Source organism: Falco punctatus, assembly GCF_963210335.1.
Source record: "Falco punctatus genome assembly, chromosome: 1".
In the NCBI taxonomy this organism is placed as follows: Eukaryota; Metazoa; Chordata; class Aves; order Falconiformes; family Falconidae; genus Falco; species Falco punctatus.
The window spans coordinates 98,135,595-98,155,352 of record NC_137580.1 but is presented as its reverse complement, the minus strand read 5'-3'; the positions used below and the strand labels follow the sequence as shown (position 1 = coordinate 98,155,352).

The 19,758-nt window shown below is 41.2% G+C and overlaps 1 protein-coding gene across 1 annotated transcript in view; it reads right to left on the bottom strand.

Moving 5' to 3' along the window:
* The window catches only part of TMEM132C (transmembrane protein 132C), a 222,386-nt gene that overhangs the window by 55,191 nt on the left and 147,437 nt on the right, over window positions 1-19,758 (bottom strand). The window contains exon 4 of the mRNA XM_080407547.1: window positions 1,228-1,411. Coding sequence (XP_080263673.1) covers window positions 1,228-1,411 — 184 coding nt within the window. The remainder of the gene's footprint in view (window positions 1-1,227; window positions 1,412-19,758) is intronic.

The window sequence follows — 19,758 nt, the reverse complement described above, 5'->3', positions numbered from 1 at the left end:
GGAAATAATACTCATCTAATTATCTGCTGCAAACCACTGAAGCTGTTCAAAGGAAAGACTGCCAGCATTTCGTCACCAAGACTGTGCACAAGAGAGGCAAAATTCACAAGTGGGATGGATATGTCTAACTTTTCTTCCAAATCCTAAGCTCTACCACTGACTCATGGTGGCATGGGTAGTTCCTTTTATTAATGGCCACTTGGTCCTGTCCTAGGTAGCTGGCAGCTTTGTGCTTCTCCCTTTCCTGAGGTATGGCAAGATTTCGAAAATAAATGCTCAGTTCCTACTTCACTTGTGAACACAGAAAAAGTTCTCAACAAGTACCTAAATCCCACAGAAAATAAAATGCCTACCTCAAACCAGTGCACCTGAGATGCTGGAGATACCACTGAAATTTCTTGTTTGCAGGAACTGGACCCCAGGTCGTTCACTTGCAGGAGGGGGCCCTGACTGCCAAGTCTTGGCGCTCCCAGGGTCCCAGTCTTGCTCTGCAGAAGTGACTGCATGTTCACTGGGCCAGAGGATGAGGTGGAGACACTGCTTCCACAAATCATTTTTTGTGAGCCTCGTAAAGACAGGCAATAGGTATGATTTCACAGGCGTGTAGGTAGCCCACAACTGGTGCTACAACACTGAGCGGAGCAAGTAGATTGCAACCCAAGGCATTTTTCCACACGGAAGTCTACACTTCATTTTTCTTAAATATATTTAGTATTGAGGCTGTTATTAGTTTCTGTTTCTTCCTGAAAACCACATGTTCTTCCACTAGGGAAACAGCCAGCAGAATCAGTATCAGCTTCAGCCTACTAAGGACCGAGCAACTTAGGCTGTAGCAGAACGGTGCTTGAGGCCCTCTGAAGTTGCTCTACAGCTTGCAAGTTCCAGCCGTGTAATGGCAATTAGAAATGGGAAGGTAAATGTACGTGGCTTTGTGCTACCAGCTGGCAGCCTGGAGGAAACCACGCATGACAGAAACCCAGGATTTAAAGTCTGAGAGAGATTTGTGAAGTGGCATCATCCCTTTCCTCTGCGGAAGTTTCTAAGAACTGAACCCGTGAGGTGTACGGACCATAAGTGAGGGCCTGATTTCAGCAAGGAGTCCTGCACAGCTGTACAGGGGGAGGCAGGGCAGAGGGGACCCCCCCGCGCGCCTGTCTGAGGCTTGGGGTATGTTTTGTCAGACCACATACAGATTGGACGGAGCAACACGCTGAAACAATTTCTTACCATTGCCAATGGAACAATTCCAACAAGATCCTTCTGGCAGATGAAGATTTCAGACAAGGTGATGTCTGTTGTCCCCTTCCGAGGGTATTCCACCTGCCAGGTGATGGGCTGCGTTCCAGAAAGGGTGCTGAAACTGGCTATTTCAAAGTTCATCTGCACGACCTCATTGAATAAACTGTTACTTCTGAAAAGAGGAAAACAGGGAAAGGGAAGAGCTATTACTTTTGCTGAAGAAGGCAAATGAAGTGAATCATATTAGCTACTGGAAAATGCAGCTATTTATATGCAGATATAACACAAGGCCTTTTCCAATCTACAGCTTCTTCAGAGCATACAAACTGGAATTATTCAAAATGGGTCAGCTGCTCCTGCTATGAACACTATGTTCATATGAGGGATAAAATCCACGATATTGTATCTGATGAAAGAAAAATATACTTATTCCATTACATGTTTTTTATGATTTTACAAGTATGATTCAACCCTATCACAAGACGGATTTGACCCTGATCAACCAAAGTTAAGTCCAGTGCAGCTCATGAAGACTGACGAGCCCAGAATCAGTGTATCCAAACCCCAAGATTTGTTGTATATCTCCACTATCACAATCACATAAATCCTCAGCAATGAAACTCAGTGTAACTGAAGTTCATATATGCTGCATGGATGCCGAGAAAAAAATAACATTATTAAATGGCAAAGTGACAAGATTATTCTAAACTTAGAGGTATGTTCTGGAAATTAAAAAAATGGGCAGCTGAGACCAAACAGAAAGAACAAAGCTATGTCAGGTAAAATACACCATGAAGTCAGGAGGCACAGGATAATTTGAATAACAAATACGAAAAGACATGCTGAAATTCTTTCCCTTGCATTATATTTCTTTAATTACATCAGAAATAGAAAGAATATATGAAAGAAATCTACCAAACTATCTGCTAGTTTAATTAAAAAAAAAAAAACACCAAAACCCAAACATGTTTGCATCAGAAATCATATATTAACATTTCTGGAACTTTCCAAATGTCTTTCCACAGTGTAGAAAGCCTTACTATTTCACAGAATATTACTTCAACCTAACCCTACGCTGTAATAATTTTAAAGTGAAGAGGAAGACAGGCATCTTCCTAGCTTCAGTAACCCAATCCCAGCTGCATCACACCTTTGGATGCATTCATCACCTAACAGCTTCAATTTTTCCTCTTTTTTTATGCACAATACATGAAGGCCCATTTCTGAGAAAATCCATCACGAGCTGATCATGTACAAAGCACTTACATTCTCAAGTGCTAGACTTTCTTTTTACCTCTGAACAGAAATCACCATTTTTTATTACTGAAGACATATTCTGTGCTTCACTTTGCATGATTACTTTGAAATCAAATGTGTTCCCCTGATAATTATTATTGTGATTATGGGTTTTCATTTGGATGGCTTACTCTGAAAAGCCTTAATACTGTCTAATGCTTTAAATTTATATCTTTGCTGTTTTCTTGCTGTGTCAAAGGAGAGACATTGTAACACTTCTGCAACAGTGGTACATTTCCTCCATGCATTTAAAGAGGGACTTTGGGTAGCGGTGTGACAGACGGATGGGTTTCGCGATTCGTAACTCAAGAGCAGCCTACTCCTGTGTGAAGAGTTCCTACTAAATAAATCTTACCGGTTGTAAATACAAGCCAACTGTGATAACTGTAGTTTACACAGTTCTGGGACATCTCAAAATGAATACATACTGGATTGAACTTCGTAATTTATTTGAAAGCATGATTATATGCAAAGATACCTGAATCACCTGAGCTACAGCGTTCATTTAGCTGTTAAAGGCACAATTATGCCTTGGATTAATGACAGCTGAAATGCCATTATTTTCACCATTTCTAGATCTGATGCTTAGTAACTGACAGAGAAAAAGTTTTTACATGTGATTGACTATCTCAGTGCTTTCACTTACGATAAATAGAGAATAAATTTTTGCACATATAAAAGCCGTTCTAAGAGATAATGTATGTCAGGGAAGTTTTCCTGATCATGAAGTCTGCACTTCTCTAAATAGCTTCTGAGCAGATGTGGAATAGCTTTACAACAAAAGCCCTGCAACCCTGCTGGTAGGATGGGAGCTCTAGGTGGGCAGCTGCAGGTGGGAGAGCTCATCGCCAGCCCACCCACTGCCGCACATGAGGGCTGACCACCTCCTGGCTCCCAGCTCTGGATGCACAACACCCCATTTTCTCGGCTCTTCAGACAGCTTCAAAGCGTTGGTTGCCTGGGGTTCTGCTCATGACTGTCTGTACTGCCTCCCTGCAGCACACGCTCAGCCTGGCTTTGAGCTACACAGGGGAAATACCAAGAACAAAACCTCTGGGCAGCCTGCTGCTACGCAGCACCCCACGGCATGCTTACCACTGCGAGCGGCCACAGCTGTGTACCCACTCACCCTTGGAATCGTGTCCTAGTGTCAAAACCAGGCAGTATGAGGTGACCACATATTTTCTACATGGTTCCTGAGATCACCTGCAGCAGGAACTTGAGCTGAGGCTGGCTACAGTTAGTGTGCACACATGCAGGCGCGTTTGGGAAGCTCTCCAGGGATCATGTGGCTGGCAGGGATTAGTCAGCTCTCAGCGTAGCCACAGCTTTTTAAAGTTACTGTCTCAGTATTTGTATTCCATATTTCATACATGTGTATATATCCTGTAGTTTACATGTGAAGGGATTCTTCTGTTACTCCAACCTAACAGCACAGAGGATTCTAGTACATCTTTTGGAATTTGTATTTTAAGTCCATGATGGTCAATGGACTTTGATCATCACAATCAAAGAAAATGTCAACATTATTTAATCTATTATGAACTCACATACACATCTGGAGAACCACATGGCAAAATGCACAACTGTAATGTAAACTGCACTTGACTTGACTGCTATTGCCTCAGTTGCATTCTCAGCAATGTTATCTTCACTGGAGCCACAAACAACAGCCTGTATCTCTAAGAAGCACTGAACTCCACCATAAACATGAAGCATTGAACTCCACCACAAACAAGTCTAACATAAACCGACCACCTTCCTCCCAAATGTAGAATTATCAGAATCACTCCTCCACCACTGACAGTTATATCTGCCACTGTGTGATCTTCTAGGACTAAAATAAGGGACTTACTGTCCATGCTTTAATTATGGACCATCTGTTGCAGTGGGGCTTGAGGGTCGTACACTCCTAAATCTCTTCTCCATTCCGCTGCAGACACAGCTATCTCCATTTTGCACATGAGGCCTGAAGGAGAGGCTATGTGACACACAAGGATATATGGAAGACTGGAACAGGGTAAGGAACTGACTTGTGGTTTTCCAAATCTGTTAACTGCTGGACCATCATTCTGTTATCGATGGAAATGGGAACCACAGCTCGTGATCCCAGTCTTAAATGGTCTTCAGTGCATGCATCTTAAATTTCAACATCATTCTGTACATGAGGCACATTTTTTGGTAATTGATGAGCTATTCTGTGAAAGAAATCACTGCTATTACCTTTTACAACACTTCCTCAAAAACACCTGTTTAATTTGGTTTTCCAGTTCTCACCAAGCACTTGGTACCACTCACTGAGCTACTTCAGCCAGTATCTCCTTGGTCCATGACAAAGACAGGTTGCTTCTTCCCAAGGTATCAAGCTGTAGTGGTGGAGATACCACAAAAATGGTACCAAAATTCTTTTATGGAATTCTGTAAAACATTGCTAAAATATTTCTTCTGTAAAATACATGATACAAAAATGTCCAAAAATATGCATGGTATAAGATAAAGGTTTTATTGGCACTTTTTCAGGATGACCTGCATAATTATTTCAACGCCTGCATTTGTGAGTAATGCACCCGTCCCCCTCCACAGTGATAAAGCCTTTATGCAATGTCATGCCATCATCAGTTTCCTCCTTCTCTCTTCATACAGAAGAAACAGAGAGATGATCAACAGCTGGTAAAGCATCCACTTGAAAAAAAATATGCCTTCAGAGATGTGTAATGGCTGAGAAAAAAACTTCTCATGAAGCAGATTTAATGTTCAGAGCTTGTTCACTGACTGAAACAGCAATTCCTTAATATCTAACATTTAGAACTGTTCAGCAGCCGGAACAACAAGTAATTATCAAACTTTCCTAAAGTACACAGCACGTAGCGCTTACAAATGAAGCTGCAGGAAGGCAGGGCTTCTAAGGAATTGCTCTGGGGTAGATATATGAGTCTAATTTGATTGGATTGAGAGATCCCCTGGGACAGTTCACTCCTCGGATTTATTTTAATTTATGAATATGCTAATCATTCAGGGCTGGATTGGACCATGCGCTTGCACAAGGGAGTAAGGACTCCCTTTTGATCTACGAACAGCCACCTTGGCTCCAGGTCTGAGCACACAGGCGTAAGTGAGAAGCACTGAACCCACAGTTACTCCTTTGCTGGAGCAGATGGGCAATGATTAGGTGCTACTTATTGGTTACAGCAGCTGAGCCAGCAAGTTAGTGATGGGGTTAGTAATTTACTACTGGCATACGCTAGCAGTAAATTACTGCCCCCGGAGAAGGAGAAGGAACTGTGCTGCAAAGCTGTGTGAATGCTTCTGAGGAGTGCTCAATTTTTCTGAACCTCTGAGTTTTAGAAAAAGAAGGTGGAACAGAAATACTCTGTTAATGGAAAGATAATAAAAAATGCATAAAAGGCAAACCAGAAGCGTCACAGGGAGAAGCTGCCATGGAACTCACCAGCTCTTGTCAACTACATGGCCAGAACACACACTTTTGCTATCAGCTAGTGTTAATTTAACCAAGGTTTTTGATTGATTTTAGAATATTTTTGGGTATGATATTAAGCATTCTTTTGCAACTATTTACTGATCATTCAAACCTTTAATGCCCTGAAAAATATTTACCCTTGGAAGGAGATTTTTCTTACCTGGATACAGCTGTATCAAAAGCTGTACTTAACCCTCTCTTCAACATAGGGGATCTAAACCATGGTATCACATAGACACAATCCACACGTAAGCCCATGGATAGACTCATAACGTGGGTAATACCACAGATGCCACAACGCAAAATAGACTCTCTTTCTCTGCAGAGGTCCAGGAAGAGCTGGGATGATGTTAAACCTGTCAGTGCTGGAACAGCTTGTACTGGCCGCACACAGCCAGGGCTCAGCCGAGCCCAGAAACAGTGAAACACAAGCCCAGCACTGCAAAGGCTTCCACAGGGTGCAGTGGGAGCTGGCAGATAATTACTAAGAAAAGCAGTGCAGAGGTCTCAACTGATGTAAGATCCATAAACAAATGGAAATCTTTGTTGAATGCCTGTCTACATGTGCGGACCAGGAGTCTCTGATGAGAGATTTCAAAGCGCTGGGTTACTGCTCTGAGTAATAGAGCAGTTTCGATTTAAATGAGTGAATCTTTGGACTGCTACGGGCTAAATCAATAATTTCGATTTATTACAGTGGCTCTCAAAAGAGAAATTTTAAACAGTCTAGATTAAAAACATTTTTTAGCTATCCTTTATTCCACTAGATTCTTACTGAAAGTGCCTAGGGATCCGAGAATACTTCGACCTGCTGAAAATTTAGCAACTCTTTCCTCTTTAATGCTACCCAGTTTGACAGTGACATCTTAATGCAAGATCAGCACTTACTAAATGACATAAAAAATTGAAGAGTACAAACCCCATTATCCCTGAGTTACACTGCACATCTTATTCTTCACTGAAATTAATATATTGAAGTATGTTACTACCAGGTACAGAGACAAACTCCCATCAACAGCCAATGGTCAAACTGGACCTCAGAGCAATCTCTACTTGACCCCACTTAGATGTATACACCAATGCCTCTTCCCATCTTGGAAAAGACTGTAACAGGGTATAGGACATATATTCCTGCAATTTTCAATTTCTTGCTCCTCCTGCACCTTTTCCTAAACACATTTGATAACTGGGCAATTGTCAGTGGACACACCCTAGGATCAGGATGAATCACAGCAATTAAGAAAACCTAACAAAACAAAGAGATTAGAACCTGATCTGGAAAGTGTGACTGATGATGACTTTAAAGATGACAAAATTACGTGGGCAGCTTTTTACACATTGATTCACTTACACAGTCAATGCTAACAAAGGGTGGGTCATCAGCAACCCAGACTGCTTTGAATCAGTCACCGATGAGCTAAATGCTGTAATATCCACTGCTGGGACCTCAAGCTGTCCATTTCCCTTCTGAAACACTTGATCAAATGGAGTACAAATGGTTAATGTAAGTTTCTTCCACCAGGTCCTTAATCAGAGCTGTTACAAAGTTAATCCCTCTGAAAAACTGTGCAAAGGATGTAGTAATTAAAGAAGAATGCCAACTACTGGAGACAAAATGCAGTTTAAACTTCAGATTTTGCACTATTAGCCTAGCTTTCATCTTTAAACCATAAAACCAGCAGAGAAGAAAGCAAAGGATGATCTATTTTGTCAATTAATAGATAGGGAGGACATAATTTCATGGAAAACTACCACATTAAAAGTATTATGAAGGTCTTCAAAGGAAAATACCCGAGGTATAACTTAGCGAACTCCCAAGCAACATAACATATATATGTGTATCTTCAAAAGGATGATATAATGCTGTACTGGATTTCTTCATACAGCCAGATGAGAGTTACGATTAGTTAATAAGGTTTCTTAGCTTTCTTGTCATAAACTGTGATATAAAACATAGCTTTTTGATGAAGGCATTGGACTAGGACAGGAAATCTCATTTCACTTCCAGCTCTTCCACAGCATCCTTTAATGACCTCAGGCAAGACATGAAGATACAGATCCTTACAGCTAAAACAAAATCAATAGGAACTAGGAATCATAGAGCTTTAAAAACCCTTTGGTGTCTGTCTGCTACTTTAGGCACCTGAACACAGTACCCTTGGTCCTGAGCTGCTGGATCTCAGCGGGGTTCAGCCACATAGAAAAGAGTCAGGAGACCACTCATGGTTCAACTGCTGCATTATGCTGAGAGCTCCCACTTGCAAGAGAAATTCTTACCTGGTGAAATATGCACTGTCTGAGTGGCATAAAGCAGAGATAACATGGGGTGTGATTTTTCTGTGCCTTTATTTCCCAGCTGAACAAGGTGACTAATACTTTTTTCTTCCAGTCTCCAAAACAAAAATTTAAGAGTAAGCAGTGCCTGACTTCTCTGTACAAGCCTTGCCCACAGATGCTAATCTCAGTGATGTTAACTGCTATCCTAGAACAAACAGCAAAGTCATGTTGCTAATAAAGAATACAGAAAAACAGAAATGCTCCTCTCTTGGACTGGTAGAAAGCTGAACGAGATAGTCCCTAAAGGAGGGAGACCTGACTGGGGATCACAATAACTCACCAATTTCTTCCTTCTTTGCAGAGCACTTTTTTTAGAGTCACTAATCACCAATAAATGCTGCAGTCAACATAGCAGGCTCATTAGTCTTCCCTGATACTACATCACATCCAGGCACAAGGTAGATGAGATTGATTTTTCCCTTGTCCCAAAGGAAGCAGGCATGCGACCCTCTGCCTCAGACTGGTGCCATCATGTAAAGGCTACGTGCAAATCCCAGTACTAGAGCTATCATCATCTCCCACTTTTATTTCATCTTCCATTCAGTTTGCACAAGATATTAACCTGCTATATCTTCATTATAATTTCAGATAACAAAATACATAGGCAGATTGGTCAAGAAATAAGCTTTTGCAGTGATTCATCATCTCTTCCTGCCTCTGAGAAGGACATTTTCTACTTAGTATTCATTCAGCACTGGAATCCCTCCAGAATCACTGTAAGCAAGCAGTATTTTCCTATTTTGGAGACGGCAAATATGTAAGCACTGAAAATCTTCCAAGGGACACCACTGGAAAGGAGACCCTGAGCAGAGACTTCCAGAGATCCACTTCAAACCCAGTGCTTTCCACTGGAGAATGGAAGTCAGAACCATCCCGATCATCAGCATTAGATTATATGGCTCTTTCAGCCTGCTAAAAGCAGCAAGATGAGATCAAATACACAAAAGCATGCTTTATCATTCGCTTTTAATTGCTTGCTTTAATAGTTTGGGAACAGTCAGTAAAACACTGAGACAGGAGAACGTCTTTGAAAGAGCTGCCTATATAACAGATTTTCTGATTAAAAATACCTTGCATGTCTGTTTTACTCCATTTATAAGCAACGGTACCCCTGGAACTGATACAGAACAAGGCACTCCATTTCCTAAATCCATTTATGAGTTAGATGGACTCAGCCTCCTCTTTCAGTCTCCACTTGTGACTGGCATTCATACCAAGCCCTACCTGCAGATACCACAGTGCAGCACGACGCAAGAGACAGCTCACCAATTCCCTGAGCATGCACTCCCAGGTGCCAAACCAGTATCCTCTGGGAGGATATACAAAAGTCAGGGTACACACGATTAGTAATGGGATTTTGAGAGCATGATCCAAATGGCACGGAGATGTAGAAGGGTCTGGTTACTGGAGTAGCCCCAAGCAGGCCACCCCTTCCACCAAAGATGTGCCAGTTGCTGTTGACGTAACCAGTTGGTTTCTGCAATAACTGGTTACTACTACCGGACTCTGCCAGATGCTTGTGGTCGGTTATACCCTCAAAATGACATGTTGATCAAAGAAAGACAGGCAGCCGAACTGCTGACTGCTACGCATAACTTCCCTCCAGGTATTGCTCACGTAGATGTAAGTGTATCAGGCATTTGCACCTGTTTTGAAACAAACTGAAGATGAAACTGAATTATGAATCAAGGTGGCAAGACAAATCATATTTATTTGTAACTGCATATATAAATCAGATGTGTGATATGCTCATCTAATTTACAAGTCAGGTATCTTCAGATTCCAGTACCTATAGTTTTAACTTTGAATTTCTTTTTTTTTTTTTTTTTTTACTGTTCTGCTAGCCTACCTGCTTTTGGGCATATTTGTGCATAAAAATCCCCATTTCTTTTCAACAGGGTAGCTGCACGTGCCTACTGGAAAAACACCTAGAAAGTTAACCATTCACCAGGCATGGAAAGTTGGTAAAACACCTGCACTTCATAGAGGCAATGGATGTAAAGAAAGCACGTGTTTAATGACACAGTAAAGGAAAAAAAAGTAAGTGTTGAATATTATGGTGAAACAATGAAGAAAATAAGCCAAAAGTGAACTAAAGTAGTGTTTCAAACTTGCTGCCCACATGGGGCAATGAAAAGTCAAGCTTGTGGGTGACAGCCCCATGCTCTCCCCTACATTCCATGTGGGCAAGACTGCAGCTCTTCAAGTTCAAGTGCACAAAGAAGGTAAAGGGATTTTTCAGCTTAGAAGCAATAAGCAACAACTGGTTGGTGGTAGCTATCTGAAGAGACCTCCAATTTAGCTGAAGAGCTTTTCTAGGTGTCTGTGAAGCTGCTTGAATAAAGAGTAAAAGATCTTGAAATGAGCTGTGTCCTTTGAGAAATAAGCTCAACAGCTGCAATTTCATCACAGAGCAAACTCGGTTTGTGCAGAGTCCCTTGGACTAGAAGCTGCAGGGAATTGAATAATGCTGTGTACAATCTAGAGCTAGACAGTACCAGCCTGGGGAAGGTGGAGAAGTAGTTTTATTTCTAGAAAGTCAATACATTTTTGCAAGCTTCACTAAGGAGCATCTGCAGCAGGAATACATTCCTCTTCCCCAGTCTCAGGTCATATCTCCTGTCTCAGATCATATTAGTCCCCTTATTAGCATTTGTAGAATATATGATATACTCTTTTAATCGTACTCTTTTCTTGTAAATTCTCTTTAATGTTGTATGCTGCTCACATGGTCTTTACTATGCTAAAGTAAAATACAGTTTGGGTAAAGCAGAAACCCAAACTAGTCTAAGGAAAAGGCAGTCTGAGCAGTAACAGCAGGATAAATACTGAGCTCAGCTGACACTCCACGTCAACGAGAATGACATAGGCAAAAACTGACAGAAGAGCAGAGTCAGGTACAGTGGTTTAATTTGGATGTACTGATTATTTGCAGGTATACTTACACTTCAGAACACCGTCCTGAATAATTGCAAAGACTGGTCCACTCTGAGTACATACGTCCAAAAGTTATCATCACAATGCTGAGCAGTAATATTTTGTTCTTTCACAATCTCTGTAAACTGCAACTATGCAGTATGATCTTGCAAGGTCAAACTTGCAAGGGAATATTTTACCATCTCTTGGCATAGCTTTGCTGCAGTGCATTGAGAGTTTATAGTATAAAACTGTGAGAAGCACTGTATAACCAAGGCTGTGCATAGAGAAGTGGGAAGGACGGGAGGGTGAGGGGCATTTTGAAAGTGTTGCTCACATTAAACCTTCTATCCCCCAATTCACTATTTTGGCATCCTCAGGCTGACTATTACTACATGGTGACTATATATATAAAAAAATAAGTTTAGATATCCAGGAAGAACATATGTTTAATACCCCTAATGTACGTTATGCACGCAGTTTGCCAAATCTGTCCTCAAAAGATATGAAAGGAAAAAACCCGAACCCAAAGCCGGAAGATCATAGGGTAAGGTGCACACTGAGATTGATCAAAGAACTCCACTGAGATGGGGAAAACAGTAAGGCAACACATCCCACACTGAGCGATGTCCAAAAACCCCGCCATAGGGAGGGAAATTTCCTAAAGTAAGACAGAGGCAATATATTAGATAGCAAGAAAAAGGAAGTTTTAGCTATTAACTATTTCTCTCCCTTTTTCCTTCCCCTGAAGGGGCAAAGAGGGAGAGGAAGCTGTAGGAGCCATCTTAGACAAGGAATCTCTGTTTTAAGTTCACAGTGGAAAATCCTAAAATGCCAGCAGTCGGTTGCTGGGATTTTTTATTCCACTTTTCCTTTCCCTTCTTCTTCCCTGTCTGTTTTCCCTTTCTTTTTCCCCTCCCTTTTGTTCTGCATGTTTAAAACAAAAACATGATGCGGAGAGCTGATGATACTGAGTACCCTGGAGAAACAAGACAAAAATGTGACCAACTTCTTCAGTCTGCAGTTATAAACCAGCTCTTATTAAAATTTACAAAAATCATAGACTCCAGGGCTTTCAGCATCTGTAGTTTTGAAAGTCTGATAGACAAACCTTTATCTTACAGTTCATAAAGCAAAGTGTAACAATGTTGCCTTCCTTATACCATCCACCACTCTCACTCATGAATTTAAAAAGCAGCTTATTAAAAGCAGAACCAACATAAATATTGAAGGTAGATCCATTACATTTCATGATACAGTTACTTGGTGGCTAACTCTGGTAGTTCATTTCTCCTGCTCAAGGATAATAAAAGGAAAAATGTCCCCATGACATTCAATGGCAGAAATGTCATTGCTGAAGTGCCTATGATGTGCAATTAACATTTTTAAGGAGTCATTTAAAAGGATACTGTCAAGGCTGATAGATTTGAGATTACACCGACTATCTATGTTTGGATTTCTGCATAATTCAGCATCTCCCTAGCAAGTTCACCCTTTCACTTCTGGATATTTGTATTTTTCTTTCTCCTTGTGTCTACTGTATCGAGGGTACCATATGTATTTATCATTGACTTCTCTCCCACTGCAACATTACAAAGTCATGTTACAATTGCAATCATCGGAGTTTTGATTCAAAAAAGTTTTAATTTTTTAAATGTTCTGGTTTCCTGAAGCAAGTTGTAATTTTCACAATAAAAAATATTTCATTTTGGAGAAAAAAAGAAAGTTCTGGGGCAAAAGCAGTGCAGTGTTAGGGTGGAGTTAAACAAAAAGTGAAGTCATTCTGTATTACTAATGAAGACATTGTCACCAGCAGGATGGAGACTTCAGGTGTGTTTGCACGGAGAAAAGAAGTCCTGGATCTTTGTTTCTTGGCAGTTGTATCTGACACTTTTGCCTAATAGAATGAAAAAGCAGGGTAATACAGAAGATGTTTGCTCTAGTAGAAAAACTGTCTTTAAGCAAAATGTTAATCAAAGTTTCTAGGAGATGCCAGCTACTTTTTAAAGATTTCATTGGATGAGGACTGAATGTTTGTATTTGCAGCTAAAATGTTTCTTCTAAGAGCTGATAGCACACATCAGTTTTCAGGCAGAGTGCAGACGTTCCTGTCTGACTGTCAGCCACATGAAGAGCAATGTGTCCTCAATATTTCAAGAAGACAAATGAAGGAGACACGATCCTCATGTTAAATGGCCTGTGAGAAAAGCAAGTGCCTACTCGACTGACAAAACACTTAGAGATAAACTCCAAGAGCAACTCTGAAGTTACTATAACATCTCTGGTTCTGTCCGAATCTGGTTTTTTCCCTACAGCACCTTAATTAGAAACTAGCTGTCTAATTTGTTGGGAAGTCTCAGCTTCAAATTCCCTAAATCAGGCCCCAATTCAAAGCAAGAAAACACAATGGATTTGGATGAGGCTTTTGAGAGACGTCGTGCTCTGTAGAGGTGACTTTCCATTGCTAGGAAAAAGTTTTCCTCTTACCTTGACCCCCAGGAAGAGTGCAGGAGTGCTAGGGGGAACCATAGGCTGCATGATATCAGGAATGCTCTTTAAACAACAGCGAGTTTTTTATAGCAGAAAGTAATAAACAGGAGCCTAGCACCGAATCTCTATGCACCATATAGTTATCCATTTGTCTCACAGCCCAAAGCAAAGATTTAAAAATCTGCTGTGACTTTTTTCCAATCATTACTGCCTTTTTATACACTTCTTTCTATGCCTTTCTGCACTAGACAAATCAAAATAGGTTTCTGTGTAATTATACAAATGACACTTAGGAGACAGTATCAAAAGGAGGGAAAAAAGAATCTGAAGAACAAGCCTTCCCTATGTTACAGAAATCTTCAACAATATTAGTCACCGCTCCTGCTCTCTGCCGACTTTCGACACTTTGCTTGATCAGGCAGGTGGAATGAGACTGATGAAAGTCCAGCTTTCCAAGGCTCTGAAGAAATGCAAATCCAACAGGAAAAGCTCATCTGCACACATAGGGTGTGCCCGTGGGATTAGTGGTACAATGCTCGGCGAGATGAGAGCGAGCACAAGGAAGCAGGAGTAATCACGGCCACAAGGAACATACAGGTTTAAGATAACGCACTTGTGATAACGCTATTTCTTATGAAATCATAATCAGTCATCAGCAGCCCGATGGCAGCACAGGCCTGAAATAGCTATTTGGGATGCACAGGAGGGAGTGGTGGAGGTTGATGATGGGTGGCCACGTGGGGTGACATTCACCCCCGTGTGAATGGGTCCTACACAAACCCGCGTATCAGAGCTGCGCTCAGACAAGGAGGACGCCCGCCAGCTCGCTCCTGAGGCACAGGCTGGCTTCCTGCTGCTGCTTCCATCTAAGCAGCAGATAAGTCCAATCAGTTTAATTTCAAAACTAAAATTAAGGGTTATCTTCTCCCTAAGTGAAAATGGAACCGGAAAAGAGTAGAAAATCAATCCTACAGGGAAATCCTCGCAAAATTGTACATTGCCAGATTCACAGTCCTCCTCTCCTGGGCAGTGCTCACAGGCGGCGAGGAGCTCCATGCGATTTGCAGGGGTGACAGTGCCACATGCGCAGGTCCCCTGCCAGTTTCCAAGGGCAAAGTTTACTTTCAGAAAAATGCTCCCATCCGACTCTGCACTTTACACTAGAAATGGTGTAAGTTTCATGCATAAAGGTTTGCTTCATTTTATTAACAAGATTTAATTTGGATCAGTAGTATCTACTCGCTAATTCTACTACATCTCTAGATCTCACATCCTATCAGTTTGTCAGTCAGCCACCTCTTGGCCCAATCTGCCCCCCCTGTAATCCTGCCTCAACTACTTTTGCGGGAAGCAAGAGCTTGATGCCAGCAGACATTTTAAAAATTACAGATGTCATTAGCAATTTCTTCCTTACCCTCAGGTCAGAAGGCCTGGCCTTATGAGTGCAAAGGGCCACGCTGCTGTGCATGGCCGAAGTACGGCTGAGCACTTGGCTGAGTCCCAGTGGTTCATCTCAGCATGCTGTTCAACCATGGTAATTCAAATGCATTTTACACCTTTGTCTGCATGTTATGAAAATTTCCTACACCTGTTAATTGCTCCTGTAGGAGAACACCAGCAGAATTGACTCCACAGCTGTGTGAACGCAAGATAAGAGACAATTCTTAAAGACAACCGTTAGCCGACTGTCAGCCCAAGCTGTGCTGTACTCTCTGAACTGCCAATGGGAAAACGCACTTAGGGCTGTAAGCAGAGAACATCCAAGAACACTGTCATGGATTCTTATATGATAAAGCAGCCTTGCAGGAGCAATATGAAAAGAAGGTTAAAAAGGGGGAAGGATGACAGCCAACTAGACCGGGTGGTCTTGGAAATTAACTGCACAAATATAAAGGAGTTTGCCCCTTCCAGCCTCCTCCCAGCTACAGACCCTTAATCTAGTTCGATTTTCCTGGGGTAGCAACCCGTCAGATGCATCTCCTTCAGAACAAGATCATAAAAGGAGTGAATCATGGTCATATTATTATTCCCCGCAGCATGCGGCATTTTTTCTTTAAATACAGAAACCATAGTGTGCAGGAAATGATCCATCTATTAAAATTTGTGTCAACATCTCTCAAAACTCTTGAAGCTGTACAGTGAATACTGCTAACCGTTCTCCTGTGTCTGAAAAATCAGTATGATGACAATGCTGAAACACGTTACATGCGACACTTCGGTCCTGACCTTACCTTCACTCCAGTCAATCAGTGTTCTGCTTTTGATTTTGATGGGAGTGGGGCCACTGTTCCATTGTCACCTCTCTTGTACCCTCAGGCACCTTCTCCAGCAGCATTGTCAGCTTAGAGAAGCCAGGGCAATTTCAAAGTATTTTCTGATGCCCAAGGCAAACCAAGAGATGACCTTTTCCACCAGTAGAGAGCTGCTTACAGGCTGCTATTGAATATTCCACCACCAGTAATGCTCTGCTCCCAGAGATGACCTGACTGCACTGCATATGAGATGGGTTTTCCTTTTGCTGTCTCTTTCCCCCCCAGCTCAATGAATTGGGGTCACAGTCTGATTCTCCTCTCTTCTGCACCTTTGTCATTACTTTCACTTGGGAAAAGTGAAAAAAAGCCCTGTGCTTTAGCATCACTTGGCAGATTATTCAGCATCAAGCTGCAAAAGACTGGACAACAAACAGTAACCCTTTCCTTGCCTGGGGATTATTTCAAAGATTTCAGGAAGGCACATGGCTGAGTGATTGTCCATGCTTAGCCATGAGAAGAACATGTTCGTGCCCAAATTTTTTTTGACATAGAATAAGACAATAGTTGTAGCTGAAGTGACCTGAATCGTTCAGGTTACCTGAAATATCCTGATCAATAAAGTGCCTCAATATTAGAACAGAAACAGAGGTGTTGTGTTTCAATGGGATTCATGCTAAAATCCCTGAACAAAAACTTCCAGAGATTTTAAGTTCTGGCTAATGCAGAGATAAAATCTCTGTAGAGCAATATGACATTAAGAGTTGAGTTTGCAGGGGTGTTCAGCTCTGCTGCTCTGGTGTGGGAGCAGTGTTAAGCCAACACGGTACACACAGAACTGTCACATACAGGTTATAAATAGCTGCAAACATCCCGCTGTTGCTGACTGCAGAATATACAATTTGCACCAGAAAGAAAGAGGTTAATGGATTCTGAATGGGATGGTCTTCAGACTCCATTATGCATTCTAAACATGCTCATTTGTACATGACATTCAATCTAAAAGATTTCTGAAAATAGACAAGTATTTTCTTAATAATTTTCAGCAGCATTGCCAACTCTTCCAAGAATTACGTTTCACTAGGAAGTCAGTTGTTATTTTTACAGATAGGATGTCTGTGCTATTCAGTTATTTCTATCAAGAGACTTGGCCTTTATGACTAATTTAAAGGATTTCCCAAAGCAGATGGAGCATTTTGAATATAGAAAAAGGGATTTACAGGAATACTGAGCTCCAAGTATTTAAACATAAAGACAAAATTGTGTCTAAGGTAATACTGGGAACTAAGAGGTGCTCTAGGCTATCGGAGATTGTCTCTTCGTTCTCAGTAGATGTCATGTGGTGTAAATTGACATTATTTCCTGACATCAGTGGATTTTTATTTGATTCCTCTTGCTGGTGACCTGGTTGGCAGAATGAAAATGTCTTGGTGAAATGGACAGAGGAAGGGAAGAGAAGAAACAGAGAATATCTTAGCCAGCTGTATTAAATTACCGTACACTACTTCCATGTTCTACCTATGCCAGCAGACCAAAAAAAAGAAGGCTTCTGGAATCACTGATGCAATTTACTGGCAAGCACAAAAGCATCTATGAGAAGCCAAAGAACTGAGAACATCAAACTTGTGAATGAAATGCTGTGTGTATGCGTGTCTACATATATATACAGTGGGAAGTAACAGAGACACAGGAAAACATGTTGGACAGGCTGGATTTGTCAAGCTTAAATGACACCTACTTCCCTTCCTCACTCTCAGTTCTCAAATTATACAGCAGATTTATGTTGTCCTTAGCTAGCCAAGATCTCCTGTCAGCCTCCTATGATATTAACCACAGCCCTGGGCCCTCTCCACGCAAGGGACCACTGCCAAAGGGGATTCAGATCAGATCTTCTATTTGCAGACAATTCTCCTGCTTGCTTGCTGCCCCTGTCTCCCTCCCTACTTCAAGGCTCTGCTGACCGGGTTAAGCGGCAGCATCTCCCCAGCTACATGCCGCTGGCTTGCAGAAGCACCACGTGCTCTAGTGATAAGAGTCAGTGTCAAAGCCCTTTCTGGGGTCACGGACTAACTGTATGATCTCACACCAGACATTTGTCTTGCCTCTCCTTCTGTTAAGCTTGTCAAGAGAATTGGCTCAATAGAAGAAAAACAGGAGCTCCTTCAAAATGTATTGGCACAGCTGAGTTGAACTTTTTTTGGGTGAAGAAGCTATAAAAAATGACTCTGGGGTGAACTTTGAAATACCAATTTGTTAAAGAGGCAGTGATTTCCCTTCCTGAACACCACCTTTCATGGTGTGAAGCCTTGAAAGGGAAAATGATGTGCATTTAGAAACATTTTCTCAAGTATTTATATGAAGGACTGGGTGATGAGAAACATTTCAAAAATTATTAAGGCTGTCTAAATATCTGTTCTCCAGGAAGCCAAAGTTACAGTTTAAATCCTGGCAATATATTTATCAGTATTTTCATTCCTGGCTGCATTTCCTGACATTTATGCCAAAACAAAATTATGCAAAAGGTCATAACAGGACTCAAGTGTTATTAAGTGTATGATCTAACAAACAAAACAAATGACCTTCATTCACACTTGCCGGATGGTTCTGTGAACTCGCAAACACTAGAACCTGACCACTTTCTCAGACTCCAAGAAATACCCAACGTGGGTGAAATCATCCATATGCAGAGAGTCAAGAGAAGCTTTAAATGCCTCTAACATACTTCAAAGCAGGACTAAATTATGGCTTAGACTCTTTGTAAATATTTTCTTTTCTTTCTTTTTACAGTATTTTGCTGAATACTGGCACACCATTGTGCTAAGTGGTATATTACATAGTAGGAGATGGTTTTGCATAGCAGGAGACCTTGCAGCCTACTCAGACAACACAAACAAGAAAGAGTAAAAGGATGTTTGTTAGTTCCATTTATAAATGGAAAAAAATATAGCCCAGAGAAAACAGAGTGACAGATCGCACCAAAACCCTGCAGCAGCTAGAAACTGGCCCCAGTCCTCGTACCAGTGCCCAGCCTGCAAGGGCTGCGCCTTCCCCCACGCTCCGGGGCAGAACACAAAGCTCGCACAGCAAACCTGCGGGTGATGTGTGAACTGAAGCTCTATCTCCTAAATCTCTGGTTGCTGCAAGACTAACCTTGCATTTCCTTTTCCATGAGTACATTTCATTTCATTTCATTTCTCCCACACTGCGTCTCAGACTTTGGGGAAATTTCATAATACCACACCAAAAGCTCCCAATAGCAGCCAGAATTGCTTTTAGTGCTGTTTAACACAGTATTGAATTTAAATAGCTAATGTATATGCTTCTCTCACACATGAACACAAACTGCTGCATAGCAAAACTTTAATTTATCAAATTAAAATGCACTATAGCACATATTTATTGTATCACTGCTCATAAATGTTTTTATGCATTTGATTTTTTTTTTTTTTGATCTTTTATAGTTTTGGCAGTAGATGGAAAGCAATCAAGGTTCCATTTGAAGCAGCCATGTAAGCAATTCTCATTTAACAGAAGACAACAAAAAATTAATCTAAAATGAGTGTAACTAAGTTTTCATAGAAACAACAAAGCCACTCAGACATTATCATCCTCAACAGCTGTTTACTGTCTTCATTTACAAAATTACCTGTCAAATTTCACTATTTCCTCCAAGAGGAAAAAAAAAAAGTCAACACCAAGTGCCTTTCTGAGTTAATAAAATGCTCCACATGTAACAGGGATATTAAGGATCCC